Genomic DNA, 24,280 nt, shown 5'->3' with positions numbered 1-24,280 from the left:
CCAAGAGCGTGGTTTGAACGCTTTGAGAAGGCAGTTATCAGTTGTGGCTTCTCGCAGAGTCAAGCAGATCACACAATATTTTATAAACATTCAAAAGATAGTAAAATTGCAATTTTGATTGTTTATGTTGACATCATTTTAACTGGTAATGATGAAGCAGAGTTAGCAGCCCTCAAAGAGAAACTCGCAAAAGAATTTCACATTAAGGATCTGGGAGCTCTCAAGTATTTCCTCGGAATGGAATTTGCAAGATCCAAGGAAGGTATATTCGTTAATCAGAGAAAATATGTTCTTGATCTCCTTGGAGAAACAGGTATGCTTGGTTGTAAGATGGTGGAGACTCCGATCGAGCCTAACTTGAAGTTACAAGCTGCTAAGGCTGAAGAAGTCAAAGAGAGGGAACAATATCAGCGACTTGTAGGGAAATTGATTTACTTGTCTCATACGCGGCCTGATATTGCTTTTGCAGTCAGCATAGTAAGTCAGTTCATGCACTCACCAGGGGCAGAGCACTTTGAGGCCGTTTATAAGATCTTAAGATATTTGAAAGGAACTCCAGGGAGAGGCTTACTGTTCAAGAAACATGGACATCTTCAAGTTGAAGTATACACAGATGCAGACTGGGCAGGAAGTGTTACAGACAGGAGATCAACATCCGGATACTGCTCCTTTGTAGGTGGGAACCTAGTTACATGGCGGAGTAAAAAACAGAATGTGGTAGCTAGAAGTAGTACAGAAGCAGAGTTCAGAGCTGTTGCCCATGGAATCTGTGAAGTAATGTGGATTAAAAGAATTCTTGAAGAATTAAAGCTTTCTCACCCGACACCTATGAAGGTCTATTGTGACAACAAAGTAGCTATATCTATAGCTCATAATCCAGTTCTACATGATCGCACAAAACATATAGAAGTGGATAAACATTTCATCAAGGAGAAAATCAATGCTGGCATAATCTGTATGACCTACCTTCCAACAGGTGAACAAATAACTGATGTGCTAACGAAGGGACTACATAAGAAGCAATTTGATAAGCTGACTAGCAAGCTGGCTATGGACGATATCTTCAAACCAGCTTGAGGGGGAGTGCTGGAAATTTGTGTTAATGTATATAATAAGATAGTGACATGTATATAATATGATAGTGGTGTTGGTGGCAGATAGTGGCAGGTATAGAATATGATAGTGGTGTTGGTGGCAGATAGTGGCATGTATATAATATGATAGTGGTAGATAGTGGTAATATATAATATGTAAGTGGCATAAAATGGGTTATAATGATGTTTGTAATATCTCCTATATAAGGAGTGTCATTTGGTCTTGTAAGATAAGAAGTTTTGAATATAACAGAAATATATTCCTTCTTCCTCATATTTTCGGAGTTCTTCTTCCTCATATTTTCTAAGTTGCACTATACCAAAGGTTAGGTGTATACCCAATCTTTCCCCTCCCAAGCACACATTAGTGTGTACTAATTGGACCTTTTTCTTTTTTAATCAAAGTTCTTTATTTTCATGCTCTAAACCACATCACCTAAGTTATCATAAACCTTATTTAATTTAAACATTTTGTAGGATCCTATGCCTGAGGAAGCACATTTGACATAATATTCTTAGTTCACATTAACTTCCTTTTTTTTCTTTAGACAAATATTATTAACAAAACCGCCCAACGAAGGCGAACCCTGCACATTAAAAGACTAAAACCTATAAACTACACATCCAAGGCGATAAACAAATCAAATCTCCAAGAAACTAAACAAAATAAGAGAATGGGCAATCCTCTCTAGACCATGAAAGAGAGAGACCATATTAAACAAATGTTTTAAAATCTCTAGGCGCAACGAGGCGCTAAGATCTCTTGAAGCCTAAACCTAAGGCGCAAGGCAAGGAGCTCACCTTTCCAAAGCAATGCAGACGATAAGCAAAATTTTTATATAGGTAAAGTTTTTAACATAAGTAAATATTTCTAGAATTTCAAAAATCATAGAACAATATTCAACATTCCAAACAATCCTTAAAAACAACATTCAACCTTCTATAAACACAAACATAACATCCAACAAAAGCCATAATTCACATCCAACAAAAACCAATCGCATATTATATGACATCCATACGTTGCCCAATGCTCTTTGTGTTCCTTCATCAATTTCTTGACGTGATTCACTTTTGAGACAAGGAACTTGCACCATTTGGTAACTGAGTGATTTTAAATCGGGACTAAATTGCCAGATAGCTTCAATCATTGGCCCAAAACTATCATAATTCATTACATTGAAAGAAATCTCAATGTCATATATCCATCTTACAATTCTAGAGCTGTTGCTCAATGCCTACGGCTTTTTTATATGAAAATTGGGACTCAAAGCACATGCTTGCATTTTATATTAAATGAGTTGTGATTCCTTGTGGCTACATATACATAGAATAAGCCTAGAGCAAAAATTAAATGAAACGCATAAGGCGTGGGTCTCGTGCTTCAACCAAAGGCTCATGCCTCAGATGCTCCTTTCCTATAACACCTCACCTCAAACTGTCCGAGGCGCCTCAAGTGCACCTCGCACCTAAGCACACCTTTTAAAACATAGTGTCAAACTATATATGGGCAATGCTATACCCCAAAAAAGTTCTATTATGTTCCTTCCAAATAGTCCACAAAAGCGCAAAGCCGCAACTTGTCCAGCCTTACTCTCCTTTGGTTGGGTTAGGAACCAGCTCTTTTAGATTTTTTTTCCCTTTTTAAAGGTACATTTTATTTTCATATTTATTTTTCATTTTTCAATTAGCATTAATTTTTTATTTTTCTAGGGACTCAGAGAAGCAAAAAATGATGTTTTGAAAAAAGGCAACAAAAAACAACATAAAAACATTCACTGAAGAAACTAGTTCCAAATGACTCCTTAGGGGAGCCATAATCCCAACAAATGACCAATTCCCCAACAGATGAATGCATCACCCAAGCAACACCGAAGACCGTGAATGCCAAATCCCATAATTCTTGCGCCACTGGTAATGGAGAATAAGATTATTCACTTTCACTAACCCTCTTGCACATGCAGCATCAATCAACAACCATTTTTTGTCTCTTCCTTAGATTATCAGCCATCAAAATAGCCTCATAAGCCATTGTCCACACAGAAAGAAACCTTAGGTGAGACCCTATTTCCATATACCTCTCCAAGGAGAGAAGAAGCCTTCCCCCTCTAACAAATCTTGATAAACATAGACTGAATCTTCCAAGGCCCTTTATAAATAGTGGATTCCACTTCACAACTCTGCTGGAAACCATCATATTCTCTTCCACTAAAGCATTCCTATTCATTGCCAAGGCAAAACAAATCTGGGAATGCCTCCACTATAAATCTATGCCCACACCATGCATAAAACCATAGTCTTACTCTACTTCCATCCCCCACCTTAAATAAGATCCTTTTAGCAAATTCATCCTGAACTCTCATCATGATATTTTTCCATAACCCACCCCATATGGCCCCACAACCTGCCAGTGCTCCAATTATCCCCATGTACTCCTTTTTTGGGAAAAGCAATATGACATTTTATTAGATTAATGAGAGAAGCACAAAGATAAAAATAAAAAAAAAAAAAGGAACAAATCATATCCCATAATCCACCATCTACACACTTATCCTCAAAACCCTTACATTCTTTTCCAACCAAATGACCCAAACATGCACAAAATACACATTTCCAAAGCACTCAAGCCTTTTTAATGGATCCAAAACCCCTATAGCCAATCATGGTCAATTAGCCCCTATCCAAAAAAATTTAGAACACCATTCACCGATAAAAAAATCTTACATCCAACTACACAAGATGCCTCCTAGCATTTGATTCCTAAACCTACAGTTCGCCATCTCATTGCCCACCAATACAACCTATAAAATTTGTTGACCTCCCACAATGGCATTCTAACACTATAATATCACCCCCTCCCTCCCATCACCCTTTTAACCTCAAAGCTAAAACTTTGGAGATGATCTTGTTAATGCAACTAACAAGGCTATCTAGAATCTTTTAGTTCAAACATCTTTTTTTTTGTTTTTGATAAATAAAATAAATTTCATTGAAAAATCATTAAGACGATGCAAAGAATACAACTGCCCAAACATCGAGCAGAGATTAAAAACTCCTAACCAATAACATCATCCAAAAAATCTAAAAAAACAAATAAATCCGGATCCACCCGTCTCTCCAACCAACTATACAAAGTAACTAACAATCGATTGTCAAGACATGGAACCGAATGATATATCTCTTGAAAAGTACACCGATTCCTCTCCAGCCAAGCCAACCACATCAAACAAAAGGGCACCACCAACCAAACCCATCGGCGTCTGACCTCAAACAACTTATCTATTTTACCATGACATTTTCAATTGGGGTGCCGTAGATTTTATACAAAAATTTTAAAAAAGAAGAAAATAAATAAATAAATAAAAAATAACAAATAGAATTAATGCATTGGGAACTAGATATGAGAAAATGGTCATAATCACTGCATAAGGCTCCCACTTACAGCAAGGTCTAGTAGTAGATATGTAGGGCTCCCACTAGAGCAAATTCTAGTAGTAGATAAGCAGGGCTCCCACTTATAGCAAGGCCTAGAAGATGTAGTAAATAAGTGGGATAGCCTTACCCCAATTTTTTAGTGGAGATGATGATTCCCATTACTTGAACCTCCACACCACAACATTGGGGTGGATAGCACTTGCCATCGAGCCAAGTAACAACCTCATAAATGAGAAGTAAAATAAAATATAAATAAATAAAAATTAAGAAAGGACTAACCAATATCATCTTGCCATTTGCAACAAACATTAATGACTTTGGCAGTAAGAAATTATAAATGCTTCACAACAAGAAGTTTCAACAAGCTCAGTTTCAACAAGCTCATGAATTAAAGATGGTTTCAAAAGACCTAACCGATTACAAGCAAGAAGTAATCTTGCCCAATATTAAGCAGTGTATAGAATGGCACTCAAGCACCAATCAAAAGAATTTGGAGAGTGCTTAACTTGTTTGGCTTATTTTTCTTACGAATGAAAATCTCCTAAATGCGAAAGTGCCAGCAAGGATTAAAAAATCCTTACAAATAAAATTTAAGCCAATAATCAAGCGAATGTGCAAGGTTCTTCTTGCCTTAATGAAGAGGGCTTCCAAATTTGCCAAGCGTAGACAAAATAAATGGAAAAAGAAGAACAGAAAGAGATGGAAAAAAGTGCTTGAGTGAACAATCAAAGTAAGCATTAAATTACTTCTACTCCTATTGCTTTGAAACAAAAGTGTGGTAAGGGAAATGCGGAAAATAAATCTAAGATAAAAATAAATAAATGACAAGAAAGAATAATCAAATTTTCTTTGATTTGTGTTGGAGAGTTTACAATGTAGCTACATGAGGCTATTTATAGGGAAAAAAATTGTAGGAAAAAACCACCTATTAAAGGTTGTTAAAATCAGGATCTTACGTTGGATTGTTGGAGGTGTTTACAGGATCAGATCGTAGAATCGGATCAAGTATTACAAGATCCTACCAAAATAGACAAATTACATAATAATTTAATTTAAATAAACATTTCTTAAAAAATATACACAAAATAAGCCTATATTTCTACTAAAAAGAAGTGAAGATATTGTGAAAAATATAATACTCCATGTAAAATGTAAATATAATATTATACAATAGAAAACTCGATGGTAAAAGTTTTGCATTTCATCAAAAAAGAAGGTGAAGAATTCTATAACATAATACTTTACAATATATAATAATGAATAAAAAATGAAGAAAAAATATTTAATAAAATTAGATATGAAAATAAATTAAGAACTCAAAAGAGCGGCTTAACCGACCGATAAGGTTTGTCGTTAGCATCCCTAATGGATCGGGTTCAAGTCACAAAAATAGTCTCCAAAAATTGGGATAAAGTTCCAATCTATGAATACGGACACGGACACGTGACACGTAAATTTTCAAAAAATGGGGGACACGACATGTCGGGAACACGTTCAATATAAATAATTAAATTTATTTATTACATGTCATAAAATTATGAAAAAGTCATTAAACGGTAAAATTAATAAAAACATATCATTAAAATTAACAAAACTAATCACTTATTAGTAATCAGAAAAATAAATAAATAAAATTGGAAAAAAAAATAAAAGTGAGAGAGAGAGAGAAATCAACTGTATAAAAGAAAAAACAAAATAAGATAAAATGTGAAGCTCAGCAGAAGAGAGAGAGAGTGACTGAGAGAGACAGAGAGAGAGAGAGCGATTGAGAGAGATGAAGAGAAGATCTGAGAAGGAGAAGAAGAAGAAGAAGAAGAAGAAGAAGAAGATCGAAGAAGAAGATCACAGAAAAAGATGGAAGTCGTACCTTGGACCACCGACGACAGACCATCGACCAGCGAAAAGCTACCAAGTGCGCCGGCGAGCCCCTCTCTCTCTCTCTCTCTCTCTCTCTCTCTCTCTCTTCTGTTCTTTCTATTCTTTCGAATCTAGGGTTTAACAATTTGTTCTGATTTTGTTATTTACAAATTGACCCCACAATAGTTTCATAAATTATGAATTTTACCCCGCCATGTCCCAAACGTGTCCCCGAACGTGTCCGGCGACAAAAAATTCAGAAAAAAAAAAAAGGGGACACCTTTCACTGCGTGTCGAACAAGTGTCCACCGCATGTCTGACACGTGTCCGTGTCCGACACTGATACATAACCCTCGGAGAGGTGTCCGTGCTTCATAGGTTGCAATCATCTTGCCCTCAAACCCCGCTAAAGCTAAGTTTGTTTTTCCCAGTAGTTAGTTTTGTTAAATTACCACAATATTTAAATGTTTGTTTCCTATTTTGTTTTTCTTAGTCTATTTAATTCAATACTACTGAGCGTTTTTTATTCATTTTGACCACATAAATTGATATTTAGACAACAAATATAAAATTTACAGTAAAATAGGTCATACAATACAAAACAAGGCTTACAAATTGGATCAAATAGAATTGGATTTGGATTAGGATTCCACGATCCTATAAGATCCAATTACCAAGATCAAGAGATCTTACCTATAAGGGATTTTTTTACATGACCTGGATCAATTGTGCCTAAATGGATCGTAGAATCCAGATCAGGATTCTGATAACCATTATTAACTACCCTTTTCCCCCATCTTCATTATTGTCTTGCCATGTATCCCTCCATCATGTCCTCCAATTCCTCCACTTTATGCTCTATATTCTCCACTGTCTCCGTCACATTTTTTCACATGTGCTCTATGTTGTCACATGTGCTTCATATAACTTCTTCTAAATTCTGGATGAATCAAGAGAGTGCCATGTGTCCTCTCATAAGTATTATTATTTATTTATGGTGCCAACATAACTAGATGGTTGTTATAAGTTTGTAGTAATAAATTATATAACTTCTTCTAAATTCTGGATGAATCAAGAGAGTGCCATGTGTCCTCTCATAAGTATTATTATTTATTTATGGTGCCAACATAACTAGATGGTTGTTATAAGTTTGTAGTAATAAATTTTACTAATTGTAAGGTTAAGCAAGTAGAATCTTATGATCATTGGATTATAATTTCCTCCACCTCCAGCACTGTATATGGAATGTAATATAGATCGAACACATAGCTAGCTCAAGCATACCAATTAATCAGTTCCATAGTATAGTATTGCCTCAAATGTTTTGGTGTTGTCAATCAGTAAGTACTAATCACCACAATTTATTAGTTTAAAACTGGTGCATAGAAAAAAAAAAATTTTTAAAAAAAAAAAAAGCAAAAGCACAGAGCTTGAGTTTTTTTGTTTTTTTTTTTAATATATATATATATATATATATTTTTTTTTTTTTTTTTTTTTGCGGGCGGACACAAAGGGCATGGAATTGAATCGGAAAAGAATGGATACCTATCGACCACTGTAACATTCCATCGAGGGAAGAAAAACCTCCGTCGAAGTCGTCTTTTTGATTGAAGACCTCGATGGAATCCTCCACTTCCGCCTTCCTCACCAGATCTCCCTCCTCTTTTGCTGTAGACCAAAATAGCCCTCCGGAAGCCGACTTGTTTCCACCTTCTGCCTTCGTCATCCCTCCCCCTATTATTGTCATGCCCGCCCACGCCAATAATACTGTCCAAATTGCCTCACTACTCAGACTCCGACTGCGACTCCCCATCCCCAGAAACAAAACAACCCACTACTTCTCAGAGTCAATCGAATTTGATGCAACCACCACCCTAGCCTAGGTTTACAGCTGCTGATTTTCTTTTTCTTTTTTTTTTTTTTGGGCCTTTTCAGATAGTTTCTCTAATTTTCTTTCTTTTGTCCGAGGGGCGAATAGACGAGGGATCTTTTTAGTTCAGTTATTAAAAATTTATCCAAAAAACAAAAATAAAAATATCACATTATAGGATTGTCTGAGATAAATTAAATATGCACACTTTTTTATTTTTTATGAAATATGGATTAGATATGAGTTGTGTTTGAAGTAAAGTAGTAAAAATGTGATATGACTTAAATAAGATGATGTGACTTAAATAGAATAGTAACTTTTTAACTTTTTTAGATTATGTCACACCAAACTTATATATATTAATTAATTTTTTTTTCATCACAATTATCTATAATAAAAAAAACATTCTAGACATTCTAATCCTCTTTACCTAATAAAAAAAATTAAAAAATTACTAAAAAAAGTCAAGTTTCGAAATTAACACAAAATATATGGTATATCTTTATGAAAGTGTATCTTTTATAATGTGTCATATTATGTGATATGCATGAATACAATTTTTTTATGCAATTGATTCTATGTTTGTAGTCTTGTTGTCTATCCAATTTTTTTTTTTTTTTTTTTTAACTATGATAGTCAACTCACTTTTTTTTTAAGCTAATTTATAATTTCACCTTTTTGTCCATTTAACATTAAAAGTGTTAATAAAACGAGAGACCAAAATATTTTAAAATTTATGATGGTCAACTCACTATATTTTATGATAGTCAACTCACTATATTTTAAAATTTAAAAAGAGAGACACCAAAATAAAATTTTAATAAAAATATAAAAGTGTTAATAAAATGAAAAAGTATCATATATTTTGTACATGACAAATTTGTCAAATGGATAAAATGGTAATATTGTAAAGAGTTATAACAATTCAAAGCAAAAAGACTAAAGTAAAATTTTGGTAAGAATGCATAAATGGTAAGTGTAATTACTTCCTTTTAGTTTCAATAATGCTACAAATGACATATTTAAATGAGTAAGTATTGAATACAACACAGGGCTTGTCACATTCTTATTTTGACCTATTTTTGGAAACTTAGCTAAAAGTTTTTTTAGGCTTGTAACCTCTCTTACTTTTTTATATATTTTTTCAAAAAAAAAAATCAAAAACAAAATCAAAAAATTAGGTTGTGTTGGTAGAGTTTTAGAACTATGATTTAAGAATAGAGTTGCATTTTGAATTTGTGACTTTTGGAATTATGATTTGAAAAAAGAACTTGTTTGGTTATGAGTTTTGAAAAGATTTTTTTGAATTGAGTTTTGAATTTTTGATGTGATTTATGAAATGAGAAAATTTGTTTGATTATGAGTTTTGAAAAGAGTTTTCAAAACTTAATTCAAAAAGTTATAACTTATAACCAAACACACAACTCAAAACACTATTGAAATTCTGTTCAAAACTCATAACTAATCTCTTTTTAAAATTCAAGTCAAAAAAATAATTATGAAAAAAATAACATTAAAAAATTTTTAATTGAAAATATTACAAACAAAATAATTTTTTTTCAAAATAAATATTCAATTACTGCTTTAAAATAACTTTTGATTATATATTTAGTTGGAATTATTATGTTTAAATATTTTTGACGTGAAATATTTTTATATTTTTAATAATTACTGTCACAAATCATTTGCTATTTATTGTTAAGCATTGTTTTCAAATAAATGGCCAAAGAATTTGTCATCAGTACAAATGTTACAATGTACACCAAATACACAGTGAAATAGAAACGGTTGAACTGAGCCGAAATTACACCGCCGGTTGTCCCCCCGGACGTCCGGCCGAACGACCGCCCCCTGTGTGTTGTGGCTCTGCCAACTACTGTTGTCTATTCTGTTCTTCCATGCCTATTTGAAGCTTCAATTTTACTAAAAATAATCTTAACAAATTCATGTTTAGATTAGTGTAATTTATGAGTTTTGAATTAATTATCAACTCACAAAATAAATCAAACAAAAGATTAGATGATAATTTTGTTAGCATATATGCACTTTACCACACTTAATTCAATATTACAACAAAAACAAAAAAAAAAACAAAAAACCCACAACATGACAAGTACAACAACGGCTTTCAATTGTCATGGACTTCATGTTACTACTAGCAAAATAAAAGACACATAAAATAGGAAAAAAGAACCAAAAAAAAGTTGAAAAAAAAAAATAAGTTTCCCATATTACCCAAATATAAAAAAAATTACAATCCGTAGTGCCAGTATGCCATTAATTATCAACTCACAAAATAAATCAAACAAAAGATTAGATGATAATTTTGTTAGCATATATGCACTTTACCACACTTAATTCAATATTACAAAAAAAGACAAAAAGCCCACAACATGACGAGTACAACAACTACTTTCAATTGTCATGGACTCCATGTTACCACTAACAAAATAAAAGACACATAAAACAGGAAAAAAGAGCCAAAAAAAGTTATAAAAAAATAAAAACAAAAAAACAAGTTTCCCATATTACCCAGATATAAAAAAAATTTATAGTCTGTAGTGCCAGTGTTGTAAACATTATTTTCAGAACATAAAATTTATACTTTGGATCATCTACCATGTGAATCATCAAGAAATCAAGACAAAAATTTACCCGAATCCATCGATGAACGGTTAAACGGAAGCGTGATTATCAATAAACCCTTTGTTATTGATTTTGTTATTGTCTTCTAATCCTTTCCTTTACCAGTGCCTTATCAATTCTCCTTTAGAGGAAATAGAAGAAGAATGGCAGTTCTTCACCATTGGCAGGATTAGGAACCATAACAATATAAGGTTGAAATAGGTTTTTCAACAACACAACCGCGTGGCAGTTTTTTTTATGAAAACCAACTTAACCAATATATATGTTTTAATTTCTATTCCTGCCCCTCATAGAAATAGAAATTACTCAACTAGTATCTACACATTAGGTCCATGACACATATACTCTTAAGCCTATTAACTAAATTGAATCACTTAAATTGTAGGCTTCTTATAAATGATAACACCACATTTAAATATGTGGTCCCATTGAGACATTATCTAACAATCTCCTTCTGGACCACATATGTAACCTGAAAAATGTGCTTAACTTTAGTGAGCTCTGAAATTTGTTATCATGACCTGAGGGTATCCAAACAATCTTGTCTATTAACTATATTGATATAGGATCAAAGCGGTCTTCGTTACATTAATCGTAACTCGACCCACCAATGGTCACGTATACCAATACAGCTAAATAACATAGATCAATCATGAATGCGTAGCATGGAAATTACATGTAATATGATCCATACATGCCTATTTCCAACTGGTCCTACTTAACTTTATTGAGATCAATACTTCACAATACGTAACAGAGTGTAATAAACTGAGTACTTCATTTCTGCAGAAATTAATCTAATTACATAGATAAAACTCAAGGCTGACATAAAGCAGTAATACAAATACAAACTCCCACTAAACCAAAATGTTCTCAAATAGAACAACACCCATATGAGCAGTGTGCTCATGAAAGACCTTGGGTGGAAGTCCCTTCGTAAGTGGATCCGCTATCATGGAGTTTGTCCCAATGTGCTCTATGGAAATCTGTCCACTCTGCACTCTTTTTTTTACAACTAGGAACTTGATATCAATGTGCTTTGATTTTGTCGAGCTCCTGTTGTTATTGGAATATAAAACTGCAGACTTATTGTCACAATATAACTTAAGTAGCCTTTCAATGCCTTCCAAAATACGCAACCCAGTGACAAAATTCCGCAGCCATATCCCTTGGTTTGATGCCTCATAACATGCTACAAACTCTGCGGCCATGGTGGATGAAGCTATGAGCGTCTACTTTGCAGACCTCCAAGAAATTGCTCCGCCAGCTAACAGATAAATATAGCCTGATGTGGATTTCCTACTGTCTTGGCATCCAGCAAAATCGGAGTCGGAATATCCAATGACCTCTAACTTATCCGATCTCCTATATGTGAGCACATATTCCTTTGTTCTCTGTAAATATCGCATAACACGCTTGACTGCTTTCCAATGATCCATGCCAGGATTACTTAAATATCTGCCTAACATGCCAACTATGAACGTAATATCCGGACATACTTGAGCATACATTAGACTCCCTACAGCCGAGGCATAAGGAATCTTCTGCATTTCTTGAATTTCAAGACTATTCTTGGGACATTGGCTGAGACTAAACTTGTTTCCCTTAGCAACCGGGGTTTCACCTGATTTACAATTTTGCATGCTAAATCTATTGAGTACTTTTTCGATATAGCTCCTTTGTGATAATCCCAGAATACCCCGAGAACGATCTCGGTGTATTTCGATTCCTAATACAAAGGAAGCATCACCAAGATCTTTCATTTCAAAATTCTTAGATAGAAATCTCTTGGTGTCATGCAATAAGTTTATATCGTTTGTGGCAAGCAATATATCATCAACATATAAAACCAAAAATATGTGTTTACTCCCACTGAACTTGTGATACACACATTCATCAACAACATTAGTTTCAAAACCATACGAAGTGAGAACTTGATGAAATTTGAAGTACCACTGACGAGAAGCTTGTTTGAGTCCATAGATGGATTTAGTCAATTTGCAAACCATATTCTTTGGGTCTCCTGACACAAAGTTTTCTAGCTGCACCATATAAATTGTTTCTTTAATGTCACCATTAAGAAAAGTTGTTTTGACATCCATCTGATGCAACTCAAGATCAAAATATGCAACAAGCGCCATAATTGTCCTAAAAGAATCTTTCGAAGAAACTGGAGAGAAAGTTTCTTTAAAGTCAATTCCTTCCTTTTGAGTAAAGCCTTTGGCTACAAGACGTGCCTTATACCTCTCCACATTAGCATTTGAATCCCTTTTGGTTTTAAATATCCATTTACAACCTACGGGCTTCGCACCAACTAGTAATGAGACAAGTTCCTAAACTTTATTGTCTTGCATAGACTTATATTCTTCATTCATGGCTTCTATCCATTTATGAGAGTTGGAACTTTCCATGGCTCGACGAAAGTTGATTGGATCATCTTTCGACATTCCATTTTCTACCTCATGTTCTTGGAGATATACAATATAATCATCCGAAATTGCAAATCTCCTTTCTCTTCTGGATCGCCTTAATGGCACAGGTTCTTGAGGTTGAGGTTGTAAAGTTTGTTCCTCAGGAACAATTACCTCATCTTGAATGAGGGATTGAACTATATTATCTTGAACAACATTGTCTGGTTGAGGATCCGAAGTTACTTCTCGAGCAATGACAGGTATAGGAACCTGTAATTGGTCAAAAGTAGTAGTAGGAAGTGGGATTACTCCTGCTTCCTCCTCAAAGACAATGTCTCTAACTGGATTTCTCCCCCCAAACTCAACATCCTCAAAAAATGTTGCAATTCCCGTCTCAAATATTGACCTATTTGTGGGATCATAAAATTTGTAACCCCGTGATCGTTCGGCATAGCCAATAAAGTAGTTGTTGATGGTTTTGGAGTCCAATTTTCTTTCATGAGGTTTATAACGCCTCGCCTCAGTAGGACACCCCCACACATGCAAGTGTTTTAGACTAGGCTTTCGCCCAACCCAAAGCTCATAAGGTGTTTTTGCAGCTGCTTTAGTTGGCACCCGATTTAAGAGATAAGTTGCTATCTTTAGAGCCTCACCCCAGAGGGACTCTGGTAAAGTAGAATGACTGATCATATTTCTTACCATATCCTTAAGAGTCCGGTTTCGTCTCTCAAATACACCATTCATGCTAGGGGATCCTGGCATGGTGTATTGTGGGACGATTCCACATTCCTCTAGGTATTTTTCAAATGGTCCTGGACGTTGTTCACCTGATCCATCATATCTGCCATAGTATTCACCACCACGGTCAGACCTGACACTTTTAATCCGTTTGTTGAGTTGTAACTCAACTTCGGCCTTAAATTTTTTGAATACGTTCAAAGACTATGATTTCTCATGGATAAGAAATAGATACCCATATCTGGAATAGTCGTCTATGAATGTGATAAAATATTGTTGACCATTCCAAGACGCCATAGGGAATGGTCCACAAATGTCTGTATGAATTAATTGTAAGACATCTGTAGTCCTATGGGCACCATATTTCTTCATTTTGGTCTGTTTTCCCTTGATACACTCAACACAGACATCAAAATCTAAAAAATCAAGAGAGTCCAAAATTCCATCAGACACAAGGCGCTCAACTCTAGATTTAGAGATGTGACCTAGGCGTTTGTGCCATAATGAGGCTGAATTTTCCTTAGTTAATTTACGCTTTGTACCTCGTGATTCCACGTGCAAGGTTTCATTATAAGATGCAATAGTTTCGAGCAAATATAGATTATCAAACGCATTAAGTAAACCAGTACCAACAACATTTGAATTAATAGACATACTAAACTTCATATTTCCAAAAGAACAACAATATCCCAATTTGTCCAATACAGAAACAGAAATTAAATTCCGTCTAAAGGACGGTACAACAAAAGTGTCTAATAAATCCAAATAATAACCAGTTTTCATCATTAATCTAAAGTGCCCTATTGCCTGCACTTCTATAGACTTGCCATCACCCACAAAGATGTATCTTTCAGCATCAGTTGGCTTTCGGTAGTTCAGGCAACCCTGCATAGAAACACATATGTGAGTAGTAGCACCAGAATCTACCTACCAAGTGTTTCTTGGTACTGAAGCTAAATTTATTTCAGAACAGACCAAAACATAAAATGTACCTTTCTTTACACGCCAGGCGACGTATTTGGCACAATCCTTCTTTCTGTGTCCAGGTTTGCCACAAAAGAAATAACCATCCTGCACTTTCTATTTCTTTGGTTCCGGACCCTTAGGAGCAGCAACTTCCTTTCCCTTATGCTTTCTTTTGCCCGTATGCTTGGAGGTGCTTACCAGATGAGCACTTTCAGTCCTTTCTTGCTTCAATCTCTCTTCCTCTTGCACACAAAATGAAATGAGCTCATTGAGAGTCCATTTTTCCTTCTGGCAGTTATAACTGACCTTAAATTGGTTAAATTGTGTAGGAAGAGAGATGAGAACTAAATGCACGCGCAAATCATCAGATAGATCGAGCTTTAGTGCCTTAAGTTTTGAAGCAAGATGAGACATTTCCATGATGTACTCGCGAACATTACCCTTGCCTTTATACTTCATTGAAATCAAGCTTGCTAAAAGCGTGCTTGTTTCAGCCTTATCATTTTTAGCAAAATGCTTTTGAATTTCTGAAAGAAATTCACCGGCAACGGTAACATCCTCTGTTATTGCACCCCGAAAAACTTCTGGAATCCCACGCTTCATGATCATAAGACTTAGCATGTTAGAACGATCCCACTTTTCAAAGTACACAATTTCCTCAGGAGTACTTTGTTCAGTGAGATCATTCGGTTTTGGCATTCTTAATGCCAAGTCTATGTCCATGCAGCCGAGAACAATCAATATGTTCTCTTTCCAATCCTTAAAGTTTGTTCCATTTAACATTGGAACATTGTTCATGTTGGCAGAGATTGAAGTAGTCGACATTAAAGCTGAATAGAGAATAAAATAAAATGAATAAACAATTATGCTCACATTAAGTAACCAAACAGATAATCTCTAAATAAATTAATTTAATGACAACATCTCAAGATACCGAGCACAACATTAATACCAAACCTTTGGGTAGTGATATTAACTGTAAGTGGTATTCTTGTTGTAAGGATCAAACATTGACAATAAGTTATGTCAAATAACAAATCTATCTTTTGATGGATTTATTATTCACATTAGGTTGCCTTGACAATTGGCACATGTTTATCACTACAAAATGTGTGTGTAATTCTGCCAAGTATTAATCATATCTTTGGACCGATAAATACCCGCAAGAAATACACATACATGAACATCAAAAATATTCCATATAAAACAATCTAGACAAGAGAGATCACTTTTGTGACATCTTGTCTGAATTGACTTATATTTAGAACGTTAGAAAATTAAATTTCTGTAGACGTTGTATGAAATGACATTAAAGTTAAAGATTTCTTAATTTGTTACCCCGTATATATAATATACTTTGCAACAATCCCAATTATATACAGATATATAAATATATATATATAATTGATGGTTCCAAAAAAAAAAAAAAATCAAACCGTATACAAGAATTGATGGCAAAAGGCCAACCAACACATGCATGAATAGATTAAGAGACATGCAAGAATTGATTATTAAATTCCAAAGCCAAACCTGCTATAGAAAACTACACATGCATGAATAGATTAACAAAAAACCAAAGACCAAGCCACAACACATGCATTAAGAGATTAAGAACACTGCCCAAAAGAAAAATGAACAAACCGTTTGAAACAGTCACTAATGATAATACAACTGCTCTGTTTTCAAACGCTTAAAGTAGGCAGACGGAAGTGGGTGTGTGTTTTTTTTTTTTTTTTAAACCAATGTTCACAATAAAACCAATCAAACCGCATGAGAATAAATATATATATATACATGATATAAATAAACCCTCAATTATTGATGAACTAAAGCAAACAGAATTACCCAAATCAAACAAAAAAACGAAAACCAAACAGAATTTTACATTTCCAGAAACCAAACAGAATTTGCAGCAGAAAAAAAAAAATAGAATCCGAAAACCAGGAAACCAAATCGGATGAATAAAGCATATCAATTTCTAATAATACACATGATATAACCGCTCTGATACCACTTGTAAACATTATTTTCAGAACATAAAATTTATGCTTTGGATCATCTACCATGTGAATCATCAAGAAATCAAGACAAAAACTTACCCGAATCCATCGATGAACGGTTAAACGGAAGCGTGATTATCAATAAACCCTTTGTTATTGATTTTGTTATTGTCTTCTAATCCTTTCCTTTACTAGTGCCTTATCAATTCTCCTTGAGAGGAAATAGAAGAAGAATGGCAGTTCTTCACCATTGGCAGGATTAGGGACCATAACAATATAAGGTTGAAATAGGTTTTTCAACAACACAACCGTGTGGTAGTTTTTTTTATGAAAACCAACTTAACCAATATGTTTTAATTTCTATTTCTACCCCTCATAGAAATAGAAATTACTCAACTAGTATCTACACATTAGGTCTATGACACATATACTCTTAAGCCTATTAACTAAATTGAATCACTTAAATTGCAGGCTTCTTATAAATGATAACACCACATTTAAATATGTGGTCCCATTGAGACATTATCTAACAAGTGTGCCATTAGAGGATCACTGCTCAGGATCAAGGGATGGCAGAGGAAAGTGGTACCGATATATGGCATCTACCCGTGTGTCAATATGGTCGACACAGGTATTAAGCGCACCAAATTATTAAGAAATGACATTCATTTACGTGGCCATCTCTTGTTCCCATTAAATGCGTTTATTGTAGTGTTCTTCCTCCATTGCCAAAAAGTCTGTCCAATAGGCAAGTGGCTGTTGTTGTGGTTTTGGCATTACAACTTCAGGATGATGTTGAGGATCATGTATGGGAACATCCGCAGCAGCCATGCTTGCAAGCAAAACATCAGCTCCTCCAACTCAGTTTATTGTGTACTCAGTAATGTCATTGGCAATAATTTTTTCGGGCTCATCTTCAAATATAACTTTGAAGTGTTTGAAGATTTTGGTTAATAAGGCTCCAAATGCTAAAGATTTGTCTTGTGTTGATAAGACAAGAGCCATTTCTCGCATAATAATATAGTACAAATCAATAGTTTGACCAACCTCAAAACAGTAGAGTACGTAAGCATTAAATATAGGGACAGTATCATAGTGTCCTGCTTTCGGAGTTACATTCTCTACTAAAAAATGATGGAGAATGTGAAGATGTGGTTTCAGGTGTTTGGCAAGTAGATTTGAGCCTGTAGTTTTGCTAATACAGATAGTCGAATAAACTTCGTTGATATTCCCCACTATTTGAGCCATTTCTTGCTCAATTTGGAAATATATTTGGTTATTTCTTTGATCGACATCCAGAATAGAAGCCAAGATTGGAACAGTCAATGAAATGAATTTGCCTTTCATATAAGACTGAATTATGTAGTCGTCTTCTTCGACATTCGAACGTTTTAGATGCAAATAAAAAAGGGCAAAAAAACGATGATAGACCTTTCTAGGCAAATTTATCAAGTTTACCCATCCTATACCTTCAAGTTTGTCGATCAACAGAACATCATACATTGGTGCAAGGCTCACTCTTCGACCAGTAATTATTGAATAGGAAGACATACTACCATAATTAACTTCTTCAAGTTGTGAAGGGAAGTCATTTGACGGATATTGTCGCCCTTGATTTGATGACTGTCCAACCTCTCAGGCTTGTGGTTTCTTTGTGCGAGGAGCCATCACTTTTTTGAACTAACAAAAGTATAGACCAACGTAATTCCGATCAATTTTTTGATAACAACGCTTTTCTAAAAATAATCCCTACATATTCAACTTTGAAGCAAAAGAATTTGTGAGGCATCAGCATAATAATCAGTAATAATTTTTAACAATAACATGATACGTCTTCCATGTATTCACAAAAAAAAAATAAATAAATAAATTCAGTCGCATATAACCAAACCTATCTTCAGATTTGCGTGTATTGAAAAAAAATATATATAAAAGACCATAAAACAAACCCATATACAAATTTTAAATATTGAGCAACAACATGAAATGTAAACCAATATTAGAATATAAAAATTTACCTAAGTTAATCAACGAATTTCAATATTTATTCAGTTTGATTGGTGTTTGGGAGATGGATTCAGTTTGATAACATGTTAAACACTGCTTTGCAAAGTCACCAAGTGATACATCTCTATGGAATTCATCAACTTCAGGACATGCACCTTTTAAATTGAAAAATAGGAGAGAGTTTGGTGAACTCAGTAAATACTCTGAGGGGTTGGTCCACCTTTGCAAATAGGTTAAATGGTGGTGTAAAGGAGGTTGGTGGGTTGATAACCGCTGGTTCACCTTTCTAAGGGGTTGGCGTCATTGATAACATGTGGGTAGGTGATATTTCACAACTCTTTGATGATAATTATACTTGAAAAAAAATATTTAATAAATTCTCATAATTATTTGTTTTGTAAAAATAAAAAATAAAAAAAATATTCTTGATTTTTTTTTTAATTTGTAAAAACAAATTTCAAAAAATATTCTTGTATTTTATGTTCAAAAATTATTTTAAGATTTATGATTCATGTGCTAAGTTATGACTTTTGAGTAAGTTGTATGAGTTTCGAAAATAATTTTGCTTTATATTTTGACTCGTTGTGGATTCATTTTTTTTAATATTTAATTTTGTTTATCTTATTTGTCAGCAAAATTTCTTTTGTTGCATATATTAATGTATTTATTTTAACATACACTATAGTTCATATATTTTTGTGTTGTATTTTGTTTAAAATTTTTAGATGTCCACTGGTACCCAAAGCTCAGTTCACAAATCTTTTGCAAAAGTATACTTAATTGAAAATTGAAAATATTTTGCAAAAGTATACTTGATTGAAAATTGAAAAATATTCTGAGGGGCATGTGGTGACCTCACCAAATACAATTTGACGTGGGGTTGGTCAAGCTTGCAGAATGGGGTAAATGGTGGTGTAAATGAGGTAGGTGTGTATTATTGCTCAATGTTTTAGCAGTGTGATGACAGGTTAGTATAAATAAGCTACGTGGGTGTTATTGTTGGCAGGGTGATGACAGAAAATGCAGGTGGGTGTTTTTTTTTAATTTGTAAAAAAAAAAAAATCCATGTATTTAATATTTAATAAATATTTTAGCTGTATCAGATATTTTGAATGAAATGTTCACAAAATTCTATGTATTTAATATGTTTGATGAATTATTTTTGAATCAGTAAACATAAAATTCTATGTAAAATTAAACAAATAATTTTGTATTATATTTGAAATTTTTTAGCATTCATCTTTTTTGATATTTAATTCTCGTTATCTTATTTGTGAACAATAAAAATTTTATTTCACATGTTTATGTATTTATTGCAATAGGTAACACTGTCACTTATAAAATATATGACGGATATTTTATATGCTAACATTTGTTACACTTATTAACTTGTTGTTAATATTACAAAGAAAGTTTAACAAAATCTGTGTATAGTCTGTTTGATATGGCAAATGGCTTGAGTCTTTGTTCAAGAACTGACTTTGTTCAATTTTTGCATTAGGAACACTTAAAAAATGAAGAACTATATTTCAAAAAAAAAAAAAGGTTGGCGACACAAATTACAATTGCATTTCACACATTACAAATAAAAGAAATAAGAATTGTACATACAATACTAACAAAAAAATATTCTTCGCATGATTTCTTGACATCAGAAATCTACCCATGACCAACATGATTTTCCCACATAGCATTAGCAATTGCGTCCCTCGAGTTTGATTGGTACGTCAATCCATGTTGTGACAGGTCCACATACTCAACTTGACCTCCACCAAACCCCTCTGCTGCCGCTTCAGCCGCCATTTCATTATCAACTTCCATGAAGAATGGGTTCATAACTGCATGCAAACGAATCCAATTGTGCACTACACAACATGCAATCACGAGAGGTCCTTGTCGTGTTGACTTGTAATTAGGCATAGACAACAATATTAGAAAATGTTTCTTCAGTACCTCAAATGTTCTTTCTATGACATTCCGTAATAACGAATATCGGTAGTTAAACAATTCCTTGGGTCCAGAATAATGACGGCCACAGAACTCTTGCAAGTGATAGTATTGTGAACGAAATGGGCAAGAAATCCTAGCATGTTCGTGAACCCGACATCCACTAAATAATACTTGCCTACATATAAATAATGTTTATAACACTCTGTCAAATACATGTACACAAATATCGTATTTCAAGAAGTACAGTATGTTATTTTGTAACACTGACCATAGGGTGTGTGTGGGAAATGTACATCATCTCTTGTAATTGAGTCAACTAAAATTGTGTAGTCGTGGGCAGTTTCTTCCCATCCAGAATTAATAAATGTGAACAACATGTCGAAATCGTAAGCTGCAAGTACATTTTGCGATACCATGGCTTTGTGACCACAGAATGTGTTTTGTCTTGAAGCAGGGACCCACACGTCCACCAATGTGTCATCGATAGTACCGACACAATCCTATATCATATTAACAGTTTTACATCAAATGCATCACAAACATAGATTTTACTTTGAAAAAATAACAAAAAAATTTCTTCGTTACCGTTATTGCAAATTTGCAAGTCGTACATATAGTCATACCTTGAACCAAGGAAAAAACCTCCTATCATATAAATTTTTTTTCGGTATTTCCGATTGGTTCTGTGGTTTGATAACCGTTGTTACAAGCTTGCATAGTGCCCGCATAATGATTTTAACGTGCCGACAAATAGTTTCAGTGGAGTGCTGAAATCTATCGGCCAGTAACCTATGCCGGTCATTTTGTGCGCATGTATGTAAGAAAATGCCAAGCGCCTCAACACTCATATGCATCTTTTTAATAATCACAAGGCCATTTTGAAGTAAGGTGTCTTTCAATGAAATGAAGATTAGGGCATCCATTCGCATGATGTCCATCATTGTTTCTAGATGGCTATTTAATAAATTAAAGGTGTAATCATCACCTTTGAATAGACAAGTTCGTTGCGGTCGTCTTGTGGTTAACGCATTCATATGTTCATTGATAGAAGCAATCATCAAGACGTCCATAAAATATGCCATAACCTCATCCTCTGATGCGCTTACCATTACATTGTTTTCTGTATCAGATGACATAGTGTTTCGGCTACATAACAATAAAAACATAATTATTCTGACTAATTACAAAGAGGATAACTGTTGTCATTATTGATGAACATGAAATTAGCCACTGTAATTAATTGGTTGGCCTTAGTCATTTATTGAAGTAAATTGAAATATGCAGTCAATGTATACAGGTTAATTTTTGTTCATCTTGTTAGACATGCTGAGCCTTCAATATGCAAATCTATTCTATTATTAAAAGCAAACACCAATTTTGGTGTCATGAAGCCTCAACCATGTCCACGTGTAAATTAGATGATTTGACCAAAAAAAAAAAAAAAAACCCACATCCCATGTTTTCCACTTTCTCCATCAGTAACTTCTTTCAACTACTCAAAAAAAAAAAAAAAAAAAAAACATCCCATGTTTTCCACTTTCTCCATCAGTAACTTCTTTCAACTACTCCATCCCATACTCTTCATTACCCACTATTCTCTTCCCCAACCCCTCACAACAACAAGAACCCATCTCCCTTCGCTTCATTCCACGCCCTCTCCCTCCTCAAATTTACCCCCAATCCATTTCCTTCTCTCGCCGCCGCAAAGAAAGCCGTAGCCGTCCGCAAGGGCAACTCCAAAGTCGAAGGCGTTGTTACCCTCTCCAAGACGACGGTAGTCATTTATTTTTTTAGCCCCTTCACATCTCTAAATTGAAAATTCACAATTTTGTTTATTTTGGATTCAAGTTAATGTATACAACAATTTTATATATATAATGTTATGTACATCATTTGTGTTTTGATGCAATTGTTTGGGTTTGATTTATTTGTTTGTTGTTTTAATAGTGTTCAACTTCTTTGTTTTAATTTTTTTAAACTGTCAAGTGTATATTAATCTCTTTATCTGTAAGTGTTTTAAGATCATTGGTGTCATTTGTTTGTTAAAAAAATAAAAATTAAGCATTTTAAAATTTTCTAGATGTGTTTAAAAAATTTAGTGTTTTTCAGTGTTCTTAAATTCTACATAACTATAAGTCTTTTGAGAGTTTTCAATTTGTATTTTTGTATTTTTTGGTGTATTACTGTCAATTATACTTTTCATAGAAAATAAAAAAGATCCATTATGTTACCAGGTTTCTTTGGGGAAAAAAAACATATAGTACAAGTTTATATTCAAATTTTTTTATATATATAAAAAATTGCAAAGTATAAAATGTGTGCAATTATTTAGACGTAGATTACACTTAAAAAGTTTGGAGATTTTTTTTTTCACGGTTATCTTTTTAAAGCTTTTGTTTTTGTTTTTTTGTTTTGTTTTTTGGGTCTTTTTTTTTTTGTGTGTATAAATTCAATTTTTAAAATTTGATTTGTTTGTTCACTTAATTCTGTGTGTATGTTATTTAAAATAAAATCCAGTGCTCTTAAAAAAAATCATATAAAATGAGAGTCTTTAGTTTTTTTTTTTTTTTTTTTTTTTGGTGTAATACTGTTAGTTATACTTTCTATAAAAAAAAAAAAGTAACAAAATAAAATGTTTCATTGTGTTATTAGGTTAAAAAAAATCAATTATTATTTTTCTTGGTTTACATCAACATTTGTGTTTGTGCGTTTATAATTTATACTTTCAAAAAATTGGTTTGTTTATTTGTGTAATTTATATGTGCATTATTAGAAAATTTAATGTGAATTTCACGTTATAATTCCAAACGAGTTTGCACACGCATCGCGCGTGTGCCCAACCGCTAGTTATATACAATGTGTGAAATGGAAAATAGGAAAAGGGACATGAATCAATGAAGAAGAAGAAGATAACATAAATAGAAACTAAGTAGAAAGAAATGAGACATGAATCATTACATGGAGTGTATTTATGTGACAAGAGGATCATAGAAGTAGAAAACATAAACATACTAAGAAGGGAAAGAGAAGAGAAAAAAAAAAAAAAAAGACATGAATGAAAAGAAGAAAAAAAAAAGGAATAACTCAGAAAATTATGTTTCACAACCATTGCAAAAACCGCAAACTCTAGCAAAGACACAGTTTCACAGTTGACTACAAAGCTAGGATCATTGATAAGTGCATATGCGCAGGAGTGCGCATAGAAAACCTCCGCCAATCCTTATCTTTGAATAGTGTCAATGCCTTAACATACTGCACCGGTAGTATGTCTTTCAGCTGAAGTAGGGCATCTTGACATGCGTCAAG

General features: G+C 33.7%; 1 protein-coding gene across 2 annotated transcripts in view; it reads right to left on the bottom strand.

The window, feature by feature from the left end:
* Positions 1 to 8,421, bottom strand: part of LOC114297956 (ARM repeat superfamily protein) — a 29,454-nt gene extending 21,033 nt beyond the window's left edge. Inside the window, exon 1 of one of the 2 annotated variants that reach the window (XR_014331098.1) lies at positions 7,932 to 8,388. Coding sequence is in view for 1 of the 2 variants with exons in the window: in XM_028242431.2 (XP_028098232.2) it covers positions 7,932 to 8,199 (268 nt within the window). In the remaining variant the exon portion in view is untranslated. Of the gene's footprint in view, positions 1 to 7,931 lie in introns of both variants that reach the window. The other variant, XM_028242431.2, reaches the window with a different exon arrangement.
* Between the last annotated feature and the right edge of the window lie 15,859 nt (positions 8,422 to 24,280).

Source organism: Camellia sinensis, chromosome 5, assembly GCF_055761805.1.
Source record: "Camellia sinensis isolate YWXY chromosome 5, ASM5576180v1, whole genome shotgun sequence".
Taxonomy (NCBI): Eukaryota; Viridiplantae; Streptophyta; class Magnoliopsida; order Ericales; family Theaceae; genus Camellia; species Camellia sinensis.
The sequence above is the reverse complement of the archived record's forward strand: the minus strand, read 5'-3'. Positions and strand labels throughout refer to the sequence as shown.